Raw genomic sequence first — 15,726 nt, forward strand, 5'->3', positions numbered from 1 at the left:
TGGGCAGATGGCCAAGGCAAGAGGAAAGGTAAGTCTGGTGACTGCGCTGGATAACTGCTGCCCTGGCACCTTCCAGCGAGCAGCCTGACACACAGGTACTGGGCAGAGGACGTGGTTGCTGGCTCAGCTTTGGCACAGTGTAACCTAGCTCCAGGCAAAGGCAAGCCAGGCAGAACGCTGAGAAACATCTGCACGGCAGGATGCCAGCCGAAAAAAGGGGAAGGTCTCAGGGGTTTGGTTTTCCATGGTGAACTCTCCCAGCTGGATGAACTGTTCACTTGGTAAATCTGCAGCATGAGAGATGCAGACCGACAGCAAAGAGGGAGCAATCTCAGCTGCCCTCGTGGTATCTAGCAAGAGTAAGGATAGCCTTGGTGCAGTTTGGATCCTTGACTCCTGGATGCCTGCAAACTCAGAAAAATTTGTTCCAATATGACAAAAATGGATCCTTGACTCCTGGATGCCAGCAAGCTCAGAAAAATTTGCTCCAATATGACAAAAATTACTACCAGCTCTAGTTTTAAGAACATCCTCAGATGAGATTCACTTTACTCTTAACAGCCTCATAGACATAGCAGTGCTCCTGCCCTCAGTCTCAACACCAGCACGAGGAGTATCGAGGGGAAGACATGTGAAGGAAGGCAATTCTGCACAACGTGCTGATTAGTGGGGTTTTCCATCAGCTGGGAAGGTCAGTGCTGCTTACAGGCTCCAGCTTCACCAGCTTCTCACTCACACCACAACTCAAGCACTCCGAAATTATTAGAATTTCTTATTTACATACAGAACATTACGCATGAGCAATGAGAGCAATGAGTCTCCCTCCCTGCTAGCACAAGAAAGCCACTGCACGAGGAAGCGCCATAAAATACACTGTCCTTTATACACACAAAGCTATGAGTAGACTGAACGTTTATCACCTGGGAATGTGTCGAGTAAGTTGATTTTGGAAAAAGAAGACAGAGATAAGGCACTACTACAGAATGGCTGCCTTGGCACGTCTCCCTGTACAAGAAGTACCCAGACTTCAGGACATGCTGCCTGATTTCTCTGGATCTTGAAAACCTGTTAATACCTAGAGGGAAAAAGTGGTGCCTCTGAAGAGGACAATGGTCCTGAAGATGCTCCGTGTACAAGTTACAATTTAGAAATTGGTCTTTCTTTGGTAGAATATAAAACACCTTATTCCAGGGAATATATTTATTACACATTATGTTAATATAACTGTAGATGCACCAAAGCATGACACGTGCTTTGCTTGCTATACATTTTCCATTTCTCAGCAGGTTAGGCATTATTGCATGCATCTGCTCTTTAAGGGTAACCTGGCAGTATTATTCTCCATCAGCATTTTGACTGGAGAAATCTAACCAACACAACCCATCCTTTAAAGACAGAGGGAATAAAACCAAAAGGGAAAGCACTGAAATATATGCAACTCCTTAGAAATCAAATCAAACAAAGTCTCTGCACTGATCTTCAGTGCAAAAGTGGATGGACGTTCCCCGTCTACATCTCTCCAGCTATACCACATTTCACTGCCTGGTTACAGTGCTGGGGGGAATTAAGCAATGCAGAACAGATTATTATTGTAGGGTGGCCTTAGAGTAACAAGGATTACTTTAATTTAAAAAAATCAGTAAGCTGCCATAAATATTTAGATCAACAGGACCTCGGAGTCAAACTTGAATTTCACCACCCAAAAATAATAAAAGTCTCCATCCAGCTTTTCATGCAGTGCTTTCCAGAAATCACTGGTGCTTTAAACACAACACAAAAGCAGCTGGGGCAGGTGGAGGACCTTTATCGCAGGGTCCAGAAGACCCCAGCCACCCCCTGTCCCCACAAACAGCCCAGGAAAGGGACAGGGCATGAGCAGCAGCCCTTGGCAGAGGATTCACCATGGGGAGGAAATCCCAAGGCCAAATGATGCTCAAATGATGCCAATTCTCACCCTGCTGCTCTTCCCCTGGCCCCCCAGCCTGGTGAAGGCGTACCGTACCGTACAGGGCACTGGGCTGGAGCCTGGGCTGCAGCCAAAGCCAGCTGCGCTGAGGCTTTTACCTACCCAAAGAAAAGACAAATTCAAGAGTACCAAAGCAGCAGAAGCTGTCTCCGGTTCCCCTTGCCGACTCAAGCATTTGTTTACTCATTTGATTTTCTTGTTGAACCTGGTTAGTTTTTACAGCCAAGCAAACGCCCATACAGGCACTTCAGCACTGGAGGCACCAGCTGGTTCTCAGAGGGGGACTGGGGCTGGGGCAACCTAGCAAAAAGATCTCAGCCTACCACAAACCCATTGTCTGTCCACATCTGAAGAACTTCTGAGTCAGCATCCAGCGTCCCGTCGTCTCCCCGCCTGGGCAGTAGCAGGGCAGAGGGGAGGGGGAGACCTTGCAAGCAGCCTGGAAAGACAGCTATGGGCACTCCAGCCTGCTTTTCCTTTTCCCTGCCTAACCCCTTCCCTCTCTTCTCCTTTTGACCTGCCTGGCACCATCTGCTTAGCTCTGGCGCTCAAATTGTCTCAGTGCTTCTGTTTCCTTCATTGCCCCAAGCTCTGGGCTGACAGCAGGGGGCCAGCTGTGTTCTTCACCCTGCTGGGATGGAAACCTGGAAAACCACAGCAGAGCACCTTGATGCTGCTTTGAGATATGCTTGATGCTGTCAACCTTCACAACCTTGTGGGATGTGAAGCTCCCCAGTTACAAAGCTCTATGTCCCACCAACACAGCTGCGCTGCTCCTTTCTTCCCTTCTCCCACGGGCACGTCCCTCTCCCTCCACCACTGCTACTTGTTTCCATCCACCATGGCCAGAGGCCCACCACACATCAGCAGCAGTTCATCCAACATGATGAACAGGCAGCGAATCCATCGAGCGTGTCCCTGTGAACCTCAGGCCGGCACTGTCCCACAGCAGCTGTTGTCCTAACCGTGCCATGCCATGCCTCACCCCAGGGAGAGTTTTCCTGTAAATGCTTCATGCCATAGCATGGTTTCTTTTAAATCCCTCCTTAAAACCTTCTTTTGCCACAATTCCTGCACTCCTTTCCCCCACAAATCCCCACCGTGTCAGTCCTTTCATTGATACAGTCTGGCCAGGACACGGGGGACAACGGTGGCTTTTACCTTCTGTCCAACAGCTGGAGCACAGGCTGCTCTTCTGCATTTAAGCTGCACATCACTGGGCTCAGGGCTTCAGCAGCAGCAATAACACTGGTGGGCTGCCTCATACCCAGCTGGGCAGGAGGAGGCGGCTGGTGCCCACGACCCGCTGCAGGATGCCCCGGGGAAAGGGGGGCATGAGCTCTGTCCCCCGTGCAGTGGAGCTGGCGCCAGCCAGAGGAGCTCCACTAAAGATACTGTGTCTGCCCCAAAAAATCCTCCAGTGCTGGAAAGGTTCTGCTCTCCCAGGACTGGGAAACCCCTTTGCAGCTAATCAGGGCTGCTTTGCTTTATCTGGTCCATCGAGAGAGCAAAGGGTGCTGTGGCAGCTCTGGAGGGGGGGCTGCAAGCCACCCAGCGCGGCCCCCGCTGCCTCAGCCATTCATCAAGGACTGAAAAATGTCAGAGGGGAGCTTGGGGAAAGGGCTGATAAGGAATTTGGGTCTCCACCAGCGTGAGATAGAGCAGGCGGGCTACAAGAGGGGTTAATCTCTCCAAACAAACAGGTAGAGAAACAGGGCTCTGCAAATTATTCCCTCCTGTGGGAATTCTCCAGGCAGAGCTAGAATTGTACTGTGGAGCAAGGAGCTGAAAAAAACCAACAACCAAACAAGGCAGAGGGATTTCAACCAGCAAAATGGTTGAGGCTCCTCTTGAGCCAAAGGCTGTTACTGGATCTCCAGCAAACTGGAGGGGCAGAGAACCTGAAACACATCACCCTGCCGATCACAGCCGCGAACCAAGCCAGATATTTCAGAAGTGGAAAACCAGCTGTGCCTCCTGCTTTACCCTGAAGGACTCCCCCCACCCTCCCTCCGCCCCACCGCCTCGGAAAGAATTCACTTCTCTGCACCTTTCAAATCACATCCAGATTTTCCCTGGCGCGGGTTCCAAACTCACTTCAAAAAAAAGGCAGCCCCAAACGTACACATAATTAATCCCAGCCCACGGAGCAGCCAGCTACGTGGGCTATTCCTAGGATGGGGAAGCAGGCACGGGAGACGGCGCTTCCAGGAGCCCTGCACTTAGCATCTGTTTAGCAAAGTCCCGCGCTGTGCACACATCCCGGTTAAAAGAAGGGGAACTAGAAAAGTGCCTCCGGGGCTGTCCTGGGTCTAGCATAAGCACAGAGTCCCACGTCTGTGAAATGAAGCTGAATTAAACAGTGCCCCTATCACGACAGCCCCTTACACACTCTCATGGTTTGCGATCCTGCTGGATAGGAGCAAAATGTTCCCAAGGCCGTTGCTTCTATGACCTACAGTGCCATGCAATGGAGAAAAATGTAGGGTAGTTTGTTTAAAGACAGCTCAAAGGACAGAAGCAGAGCAACTGCTCCAGCACGGCACTCTTCCTGGGATAATACTGTCTGCACATCAGCAGTGAGCTGAAACCCTACAGAAAAGGCAATTGTACTAATTACGGGCTGCAAGCTAGCCTGGGACCATCCACCCAACAGTGCTACAGCAAAGATCCCCATCTTTCTAGAGCAAAAAAATAGTAATTTGGACCCTTGCCCCGTCTCCAGCTCTGATGACGATGCAATGGGACTGGGGAAAGTCAGGTACTGTAGCTGGAAAATGGATGAGTTGTGCTCCACCTCTTTCATGAGGCCTTTGTGGAGAGCTATTAGCATCCTCACAGCTGTTCTGGGAGAAAAGCCCTGAAGTTTGCGGGTCACACTGATGCCCATGCCAAGCAGGTTAGCAGGCTGGGAAGGGAGCAGAAAGGAGGCATAATTCTCCTTTGTAAAAAGATCTCACCGAACCCCCTTTCTCCTCCTCCCTTCTTGGGAGTTCGCTATTGTCTGTAGCTAAAGCTTCCTAAAAAGCAATTTTACAGCCAAAGTTAGCTCAGCCTCAGGCAACCCCTCCTTGCCGAGGCTCACGTTTCCAGCGAAGCAGACTGGCCAGGATCTGCTCCAGGCCACTCGGGCTGTACGAAGTTTGGAAGGCTCCACTCTCCTTATAAAAGCTGTTTCCTGAAAGATCTGGCACAGCCCTTAACGCAGCAGGCCCAGCTGAGCTCATTTGTTTTCTTAGTTCATTCTTTCCTGGGGTCTCCATACCATCATCTCCCAGCCAAGCACCACGTAACCCTCAGTGCGGACTCTTGCAGGCGAGGACAGAGCCGCCCAGCACGTCCCCTGCGCCGGGCAGTGACAGCTCTCCTCTCCCACCAGCTGCTCCCGACTCTGCTCCGGGGACCACAGCCGATGCCACGCGTGCGCTGGGTGCCACCGGAGCTGTTTCAAGGGGCCATCCTCAGCGCCACGTGAAGCTGAGCAGGCTGTGCCAGTGGCTCAGAGCCAGCAAAAGTAGCCAAGAGTCCACTTCAAATTCCCCCATACGGCGGCAAAGGCTTTTCAGGCACAGTGCAGGAGCACTGCAATGTCCTGCCAGGCAAAACGTGAGCCCACCAAGCTCTGCTGTGTGATGAGTGTGGTGGCAACACTCGGAAAGGAACAACCTCTGGTCCCAAACCTCAAGAGCAATTGCTCTGCTCTGCTTTGGAGGACTCCACTTCAGATGAGCTAAGTGGGCTGGAGGACTTGCAGTTACAAGAGCCTCTTCTGATACCATCAGAGACCTACTTCAAAAGACCCAAAGTCTCCAGAAATTTCCAAGTTGTCAAATCCTCAAAGCAAACATTAACAAAACGAAGCAACACAAAGCAAACAGAGTTCCTGTGGGCTGGATGTTGTAACTATGGAGTAATCATGGAACTCACTTCCCATTCCAGGAAACCAGCCTGACAAACCCAGATGGTACCTTCTCAGGTTATGCTGGTGACCCTGAGTTTGGGACACTTAGGGGTTTGCTAAGAAAGCCAGAGCTGAAGGAAGCACAGAGTTCACAGGAGACATTTTTTGAGAATTGCAGCGGTCACAATGTCTAATGATACTCTACAATGGGCTTCCCAGAAAGCAGCGTACTTTCAGTAAGCCACTGGAGCCAAATCTCCACTGGTAATGAAATTCAGATGCCAAAAATATTGCTCAAAATGGGAGTAGGAGCAAACTACAGTACTCACAGACGTTGAACGTAACCGAACCCTAGCGAGTCTAAGCATACTAGAGCCATGTTTTGCAGAGAAAGACACCCAGGCACTGAGCTCACCTGGATGGCACCCCCAGGCAGAGGGAGACAAAGTTTGGGTTCAGCTTTACCTAACAATACCCGTTGCCATCCCAAACTGGGAAGGCCAAGAACAGCTCCAGAAAGAAGCCATCCGCTAGCACAGCCAGCCACTATTAAAAGAGCCTTCCCTTATCCCTGGGTAAAGTCCTCTTTCAGAAGCAGACACAGCTTGCGAGCCACCTTGCTAGGGAGGTATGGCTCATCGTCCTGCGCTGGAGAAAGCCACCCGCTCCTGACCGCTCCGTGATGTGCAGCAAAGGCAACATGATTCCATGATTCCCACTTCTTAAATAACACAACTTTGCTGAAATAAGAGGACTTTGGAAGCTGCCCCATGAGGACAGGCAGATGCAAGATTATCCTTTTTTTCCAGTGGCTGTCTCCTGGTTGGAAGCAGGACACCATCCCGTGCTGGGATCTCCTCACCATATCACCTCTTACCGTGTGCTGGCACCTGAAAGTACAAGTGGTAAAGCTGCAGGTGCCAGCTGTCAGGCATCAACAGTCTCTCTCTTAGCTACTGCAAGCCACTGCAGAAATGAAACGTCAAGAAAAATTTCTGGGAGAAGCATGGACTAGTGGTTTTCCAAGTCAACATGTAACCACCTCTGAAAACGGTATTATTTAATCCTGTTGCATAAAGGGGACCAGAGCAAAGGGGCAAACATCTCTGCAGAGGACACACACACAAACACCAAGCTCCTCTAGAGGATGGTGATCCTAACTCCCCAAAACAGCTTTCTTACACAAGAGCCAGGCTTTATTTTCCAGCAACTTCAATCCCCCTTTTTTCTTCAATGGAAATCCCAGTGACATGCCTCTTAGCAAGGGGAAACTATTTCAACACCAAGAAGACGAAACAAATACTGATGAGTGTGCTGTGACAAGCAGTGCTCTGACCAGGCTTCCCAAGCCCCATCGCTGCCTTCCAAAAACAGCAGCATTTTGGTGGGAATTTTCTGCAAGTGCAGCACAGCCAAACTGTACATCCAATTTTTCCAAGTTATGCCCTTTGCCAATTTGCCTTCCATTTTTCCTCCCCACTCCTTGCTGGCAGGAGTACTTGTACAGCAAGGGTTTTTCTGCTGTATTAATGTTAGGTGTGCTTTGCTCTTGCTCATGTTACCATGCAAGGACAAGCCAGAATCAGAAATCCCTCTATGGGAAACCCAGACAAGACTCTCTTGCTCAGAAAGGGGCATAAATAATTTTCTTCATGCCACTCAGAGAAAAGTAAAACCCACTAAATGCCTTCATGTTTCTAGAAAAGCCAGGAGGCAGTGCACAGCACAAAGGGCTGCACTAAATGGACCTGACAGTCACTGGAAGTGATTATGGTACCGTGACATTTCTAAATATGCCCACTAGCTACTTGGGGGTGGGGGTAAAGACAACTCTGTGGTCAAAGCCATTAGCTATGGGTGCATGAAAGACTCCCAGGGCCCCCTCAGGCTGGTTATTTTTGCAAGGCGTTTTAGTCTGGGTTTTTTTACCCCATGGCAGCAGCACCAAAGGGCAGCCGCAAGCAATCCCCCGCACCACAGCCTGCCACAGACCACTGCATTTGCTCCTTGGGCACACAAACCTCAGCTGCATGTTGGGCTGGCAGGGCACAAACCATGCCGCAGAAATCCTGTCTTTGAGCAACCAGTCCCCAACATCATGGGAGGAAGCCAAGGCTGTCAATCAGCTTGACTTCATACGTGGAATTCTGTTGTTATTTCCTTCTCTCTGGATGGCCCTTTGAGTTGCATGGGACAGGAAAAAGAGCGTCTGGGAAAGCCTCACACCATCCTCAGCCCCGTGCCGTGCTGGCCAGCCCCTTCTGAAAACAAGCAGGCTGCTGCAGGGCTTGCATCTGGCAGAAGTACAAGTGGGGTTGCTTAGCTGATGTCCTTCACTAATGACTTCTGGAGGGAGAGAGAATGACTGAGGGGTTTACCACTTGCTGGGCACACTGCTAACAAATACAGACGTTTTAATGGACACAGTGCAGGCCAGGAACATGTTATTCCTCAGATGGTTCAGTAGATAAGAGCTAAAGCACGTGTATGCTCTCACACAGACTGGGAAAAAGCTCCTGCCATGCCAAAACCAGCATGGTTTTTGCTGGAGTCCACTCGCCTACCTGGCAGAAAGGGGATGATCCTTTGCTTGGGGTCCTTCTGCCCTCCTTCCATTGGAAACTTGTCCAGCATTTGCATCTAGAAAAGAAAACGCAAGAGAGGTGATTAAAGTCAGTGATTACCTTGCACAACACAAGGCCACCCTCCCCAGGAGGAGGAGAAGCCTGTTCTCCTAACCAGCAGCATCCTGAGACACTGTACACAGCACCATCAGCCAGAGTAGTGACCTGCAGCACCAAGGGAAGCACATCCAAAGCAGTGCCAGAAGCACAAGACCTTAGCGTCATCTCCACTATTTTCAAGACATTTCTCACCACTGATGTTGCTCATCACCGTCATACTGCTCACCACGGGTGATTTATGTAACCTGCTTTTCTGCAACTATTAAGTTTCATGTTGATGGACCTCAGTCGCTCCTCAAAAAAGACGTACTTTAAGCTTATTTGCTCAAGCATAGCACAGCACTGACACAGTTCCTGGACTACAGCTGATTTGGACTCACAGCACCAGCTCGTGTTTGCCTGCAAAAGGCCATAAAGTTACACATCAAGTTTGGGGAACGCTTTGTGCTATGCAGGCTTTGCGGGATTAATGTTTTATGGGATCTTCAGCATTAAACAAATCATTTCCTGACTGATGCAACTGCATGTAGTGTGTTTAGTCAGCAAAGAGAGGCGATAACCAGCTCTTGCTCTTGCTGGGTGCATGTACTGGTGTTCCAGCACATGCACACAGCTTCCTTGCAGCTGCTATGGTGCTTAATACCAATGTCCTGGCAGTATTCACATCCTCAGCATCTGATTTGCTTGGTCTTGCTGGAAAACACCATGTGGATTGGGCTTGGCACTTTACTCAGAGCAGAAGAGGAGGAAGAGCATGCCCAGCCACCCAGCCTGCCACTCAGATACTCCCTCCTTTGGGAGGAAGGGAGGGAGATGCAGACTCTCCCTTGTTTTCCCTGGAGCATGGACCTGAGCTCTGTCTCCCCTCACTAGAAGAGCTCCCTGGTCCCCAGGGTATTTGAAATGGGTCTTAACCTCTCCTGCTGGAGCTATCGCACTCTGCATAAATAATTAAGCGCTTATGGAAGCACTGGAGACAACCTGCCAGGAAAGCATCTTGAGCACCTACAAAGTCTAAACAGCTGTTCTCCTCTGGCTCAATTAAAGCGTTTCATACAAAGAGGAAACTATGCAACCGGAGAGCCTGAGCCGTTCATCCCATGAGAGGCACCTGCAGGCAGCCCTCGCCCAGCCTGGCAGCAGGATGGGCACCACAGAGCAGCCAGACACACAAGCCACGCTCCCTCCTGCCTGCTGCTCCGCCACGGAACAGCGCCAGTCCCTTCCCCACAGGGAGTCCACACAAGGCCAAACTCCTGGGTCCTGACACCCCCTGGGATGTCTCCCACCTGGCTCCTTGGTTTTCATGGCTCTTGTTCTTTGGCACCTATTTTTCCACATGCTTTTTACAGGAGGTCTCTGCATCTAGCTAAAGGCTGTGGACTCCTCCATTGCTAGGCGTGAGTTTGTTTAAAGTGCTGTAATGCTAAAGCTAAGTGCTTTTTGTTGATATAGCCCTTGCATTTTTCTTTTTCTTGGACCTCAAATGCACCAGGATAAAATTCCAAGATTTGGTGGAGAGGGGACAGAAGGAAGGAGGCATTTGTCCTACGTTTTGAGAAGAAATAACTCCCCCAACACTCCCAAAGACAACAGGAAAACTGAAAGCAGCTCTCACTCTCTTCAAAATGAAATCAAGACAACTCAAAACCAGGATGACACAAAGCACGAATGGACTGTGTTTACAACTTCTCGAAACAAATTTGAGAGCTTGTAACAGAGAAAATGACTCCAGACTCAGCAGTAACTGGGGACTGCGGTGACGTTCCCAGCAGCCACAAAGCGAGCCCAAGCCCAGCCGTCGAGGCAGGACTCGGCTCCCCGAGGCACCACAGGCTCCCAGGGCAGCACCACTTCCCCAGCCTCCCTGGGCACGCAAATGCCTCCTCCTCTTCCCTCAACCCACAAAAATAAAGGATGACACCATATCCCTGTTACCCCGTAAAACACCCATGTTGTGCTACGGCAGAGGTGCCCCCGGCCCTGCTCTTCCTGTGGGAAAGAGCTCGGGAAAGCTTGTGACTGGTAAAGGGTGAGCAAAACAAATTGCAAATGCCGCACATCTGATTGCTGTTAAGCAAGGCAATACTTGAGTCGCTGGAAGCTTTCCCCTCCCCGCAGTTTTGAACGCGAGCTGAGGATCTCTCACTCCCAGGAGCACCGTGAGCCTCCAAGGCACAAACGGTGCAAGCTGTTTTCTCCCATATGCACGTGCCTGGGCTGTGCCTCTGGCCAGATCAGCTCCCAACCATGTGATCCCATCAAACCTGGCCAGAACTCCAGAACCTCAGCCCAGTTCTCCATTTCCTTTTGCCTGACAGAGGCAGAGCCTCTTGCAGAGGCTGCTCAGCAAGCAGGAGGAGATGTGGGGACCCCCTCACTGCAGCCACCCTGCTCTGTTCCAGCCCAGCCCAGAGCCACCAGCATCACCCCAGCCAGACCAGTCCCTGTGCTGCCTGCTGTGGTTTGGTACCACCACACCTGTGCACTCACAAGCTGCTATCTATTCTCTTGCTAGAAGGAGGAAAAAAGGTTGCAAGGTGCCTGGAGCACCCTCCGGCACACAGAGAAAGAGCAGAAAGCAGGGAAGGAGCAAGTCAGAGGGGTCAGTCCCACCCAGCCTGGCTGCCACATCACGCAGCTCTGGAGAAGGCAGCAGCAAATACTCGTGCATCAGTTTCACTAGGCATAAGCCTGTGGTTGAGGAACAGCAAAAAAACCCACTCCAAAAAAGCCAAGCCCAGTGCTGGCAGTAACCACGGCAGGCAGTTCGTGTTAGTGAGATACAGGCGCACACAGCTGCAGAAATCCAGTCCCCAGGTCACGGACTGATAGCTCCTCCATAGCACCAGACACACAGAAAAAGCACAGAACAGTGATGGGAAAAGGTCAGCTCCAGACCTGAGAGATGCTACCAGAGAGCCAGAGGAAGCCAGCTGGCAGGTCTCTAGGTTTTCAGGCTCCCTGTGTCCTTTCTGGCCCATCTTCCTCCTGCTGATTGTGCAGGACAGGGACTACAGCACAGGTGGTGACACTGCTCTTGCCCAGGAAAGCCAAGGACAGCAGGCACAGCTCTGGAAAAGGGATGGAAAAAAGGTAAAAGTGCAGCAACCCCACAAGCCCAGGGAGAGGGACACTCAAGCATCACAATATGGCCTTCAGAAACCGAGGCGTGCCAGAGACAAGGCAGGGCAGATCTCCTGGGAGAGCATCTTTCTCCCCAGCCGTGGCAGGGAAACGTGCTCCCCAGCAGGCAAGGTACTGTGGAAGGGAGGCAGCCGGCATGGGGAGAGTCCCACAAATCATCTCAGTGGCAAGGGTTTCCATTTGAGCTCCAAACAAGGCTGCTCACATCACGTTCCCAGGAGGGAAGACTTGCCCAGCCATCCAAGATCCTGGGGAGATGGGGAGACGGGGCAGGCGAGCGGCAGCCTCACCCATCCCTTCGGAGCACAGCTTTCCCTGCTGAGACAGGAGCGTGCAGGGAGGCCAAGTCTGGCTCTCAGCAATGCACTCAGCCAGCTCGGGAAGAAAAATGAAGGAAAAAAGAAAAAAAATAACTCTTATTGTTTATCTCCTTCCAAGATTATTTTAAAGTATTTCTGATAGCATCTTATTTTTTAAAAGAAATAATAAAAAAAAATATCGGAGCAAATACCCTTGAAAGCGTTTTGGTGTGTTTCTATTACGCAGTAAGCTGCAGTATCCCACTTTTCACCAATTCCTTTCCAGCAGAGCAGGTACCACACGGCTGCCAGGCCCTGGCTCCCTAAGCCAGGACTGGGGCACGGATGCCCAAGCAGCACATCCAACCCGCAGCCAGGCTCCCCACAATGGCACGCCAGGACAGGGCATGTTTATCCCCATTTATCTCCACCACCGATTTATCTTATCGATTAGCTGTTTTTCTTATTAACCAAGAAACGTCTGGGCAGTGAGTCTTTCCAGAGTGAGCCACAGCTGAAGGTCCACATCATGGGAACGCTGTCCCCACAGCCGAGCTGTCCATTAACTGGGCAGGCGATAAAGCTGGCGGGGCCACCCCGGGAGGGCGAGCCTTTCAAAAGCAGCTTTGTATCACCAGCTAACACATCGCTAGACAGCTTCTTCATTAACAGGGAACTGGTAAGATAATATCCTAATTGAATCAATTAAGAGTGCTGTGGGCTGCAGGGATCCTAGGGAGAGGGGAATGTATGTGCTCAGCAGTGTTCCCGGGAAGCAGAGCATCCAGGAAGGGCTTTGTGAAAATAAGAGCTGATGGTGTAATGCCAGAGGGATACACCATGGTGTAATGCCAGAGGGATACACCACTCAGACGGTGTAACCCCAGAGGGGTACATCTGCTGGAGGAGCAGCACCCCAGGTCTAACAGCCTGCGAGTGGGCCGTATAGCTTCCCATCTGGAATCAAACTCCGAGAAATCTCTGCGGGGGCGGGGGGTGGGGGAATAAATAAAAAAAAAAAAGAAAGAAATAAAACCACCAAAAAGCAACACCTCAAGCCAAGTGCCAGCAGGTCATAAGGTGTGTCACTGCATCATCACTTTGCTTCTCCTCCTCTGCTCTCCACCACAAAGAGGAAAAGTTTTCCCCTCTAAAATATAAAGGCGAGGGGGAAAAAAATTATTTTTCATTTAAATCTGATCCGGTGGAAAGAAAAATGGCAAACACAGATGTCCTGCGTTCCCCTGATAACGATGAACCAGAAGGCCGTGGAATTACTCTTGCAGCGAGCCCTCTGCAGCCGGGGGACTGTGGGACTCGCTTTTGCCGAGCTGCTCTGAGGCGCAGGCTCTCCCCTACCCAGCGTCAGGGCTGGCGTGGCACTTGCCATGGCTGCAGAAGAGAAAGCAAGCCTTTGCCAGCTCATGGAGGGGATGGTGGCTCACATCACTGAACAGCAAGCCGCAGCAGCACAGGCTGGGGGGTGATGAAATACCCAGGCAAGGAGAGCAAACTCTTCCACTCTTGCACAACACCAGGAGCTGATGTCGGAGCCAGGCCGTAAGCCGTAATCACAGGCATGGGGTGAGGGAAGTTGTTCCCTTCTCTTATCGAGAGGATTTGCTTTGCCTGTGTTGACGAAGGTTGAGCGTAAAACCGCATTCCTCCTCCTCGGTCTAGCAAGAGAGGGTTGACCTAATCCATGCCTCCACCAGACATGCCTGTTATCCAGAGCACAGAAGTCAGCTTTTGACAGCACCCAAAGGGGGGTGGGTGTGCAAAAAAAAAAAAAAAAAAAAAAAATTCAACAAAAGGCTTCAGAGTCTGCCGAGTGCACGGCAGCAGAATCACAGGAGACTCTTTGTAAGAGCAACAGCCTCCCCACTGAGAGAAGGCAGCAGCTTGCCATGGGGGAAAGATGGGCCAGAGCCAAGCCTGCTCTCATCCCACACTCCCAAACTCCCTGTCGGCCCCATTCCTCATGAAAGGGGGGAATGCTGCAGGCAGCCAGGCACACCACATGCCCCACTGTCCCCATGGCAGCGAACTCCAGATCGGGACATACACGTGGACCGCTCACTCTGACCTCCATGTGCTCAGCAGGGCATTAGTCAGGTCTCCTCTTACAGGAAGAAGAGTCGTCCTCCAAATTTGATTCACCAAGGGACAGCATCCCACTGATTCCCAAATGCAGTGGGGGAAAGGGATGCCGATCCCAGCAATTGCCTGCTGTCATGGCAGCACCCCCAGACCCATGGGGACGTGACAAGGGACACAGCTGCACACTGAGAAGCAGAGACTTTGCAAACATGCTCCTGCAGATCAAAGCACCCTTACACCCTGGAGCCAGCAGGTTTGAGGAACATCTGCCAAGCAGATAGTCCGGGAAAGAGAACAACATCTGGCAGTGGCTCACAGACTACTAATGTTTAGTCTCATTGCAATCCTACAAGAGGCACCTTCCCTGCATCTGCGTGGCCTGTCTGTGAAGAAACAGGAGGTGCAAACAACAGCCCAGAAGACAGAAGGACCAACGTGGAGCAAGCTCAGAACCCAAGTGTGGCGATGCCTCAGGAGGTCAAGCCTGGGGAAGGACTCCACTGGTGCAGCACCACGTAACGCCCATTCAATTGCCAAAGCCAACTGGCTGCTCAAAGACAGGAACGGGAGCTGAAGGGCAGCACAACAGAGAGGTTCCTTCATGACCACGGTTTCTCCCCAGCCCTGGCTCTTCTGGTGCAAGGGATGAGTCCAAGCGCATTTTAGACCAGGCAGAGGCAATCCTGACTTCCTCAGCAATAGGAAATGGCATCACAGAGGCTGAATTGTGAAAACCTGATGGAAAACTTTAAGCCCTGCTCAGCAGTAGACAAAAAAAGAATTAACTGAGGTCAGAGAAAAAAGGGCTACACAAACTGGCAGCAGCTGCCACTGCAAGAGAAATTTCCTATGAAATCACAGGAAGCATTAGACAGAGGGAGACACTGGTGCCTGTGAATAGCTCACAGGCATGGAGAGGGCAGCAGATGCAGGGTTAGGCAGGATGCATCCCTCTGCCCACGCTGCCCCCCAGCCCCGGGCAGCCCCCGGACCGGGCCGCTGCCAGCTCTGGGCTACCCCGAGTGCTTGCTTGCACCAAACCCAGGGAAGCTGGCGGGCTTCTGCCTGCACGTGGAGGCTCGGAGGATGCGGCAGCTTCGCATCCCTAGGTTTGGTCCAATGGTCCCCCAAAAGCAGTCAGGCAAAAAAAGCTTCCATGGGCCAGGATAGGAGATGTTTCCAGCCTGAGCATGCACTGATTCTCCAAGCAGAAACCTCAGTGGTGCTCAGCTCCAGCGTAAGCGAGCGAGACCACAACGGGCACCGCACGCTCAGCAGGGCTGCCAGGATTCCCAGTGAAGCAGGCACTTGGCCCCACTTCTCTAACCCCCAAAAGCCTTTAGAAACCTCAGTGTAACCTCCTGTTTTATCATCCAGCCTTGAAACTTAAACGCCCAGAAATCACTGGAAGATTATCATGTTTGTTTATTAGTGATGAGAGAATGGGAGTTTCTAGTTGCCTATATCACCATCGCAGTCAACACCATGCGCCAATTGCACTAGATGGGTGAAGGAGAGGGTCATGTAAAGAGAAAGAGAAACATCCTCCTTTCCAGAGAGGTCCTTCTCTGGTCAAGCCAGGCCCTGCTCCCACAGTGATCTCTGTGTCTGTTCTGTGCTCATCTACAA

At 51.3% G+C, this 15,726-nt stretch overlaps 1 protein-coding gene across 2 annotated transcripts in view; it reads right to left on the reverse strand.

Annotated features, from left to right (window-relative positions):
* The window catches only part of SH3PXD2B (SH3 and PX domains 2B), a 78,228-nt gene that overhangs the window by 35,706 nt on the left and 26,796 nt on the right, over positions 1–15,726 (reverse strand). For both annotated transcript variants that reach the window (XM_040603020.1, XM_040603021.1), the window contains exon 3: positions 8,432–8,507. In XM_040603020.1, coding sequence (XP_040458954.1) covers positions 8,432–8,507 — 76 coding nt within the window. The remainder of the gene's footprint in view (positions 1–8,431; positions 8,508–15,726) is intronic.

Source organism: Falco naumanni, chromosome 8, assembly GCF_017639655.2.
Source record: "Falco naumanni isolate bFalNau1 chromosome 8, bFalNau1.pat, whole genome shotgun sequence".
NCBI lineage: Eukaryota > Metazoa > Chordata > Aves > Falconiformes > Falconidae > Falco > Falco naumanni.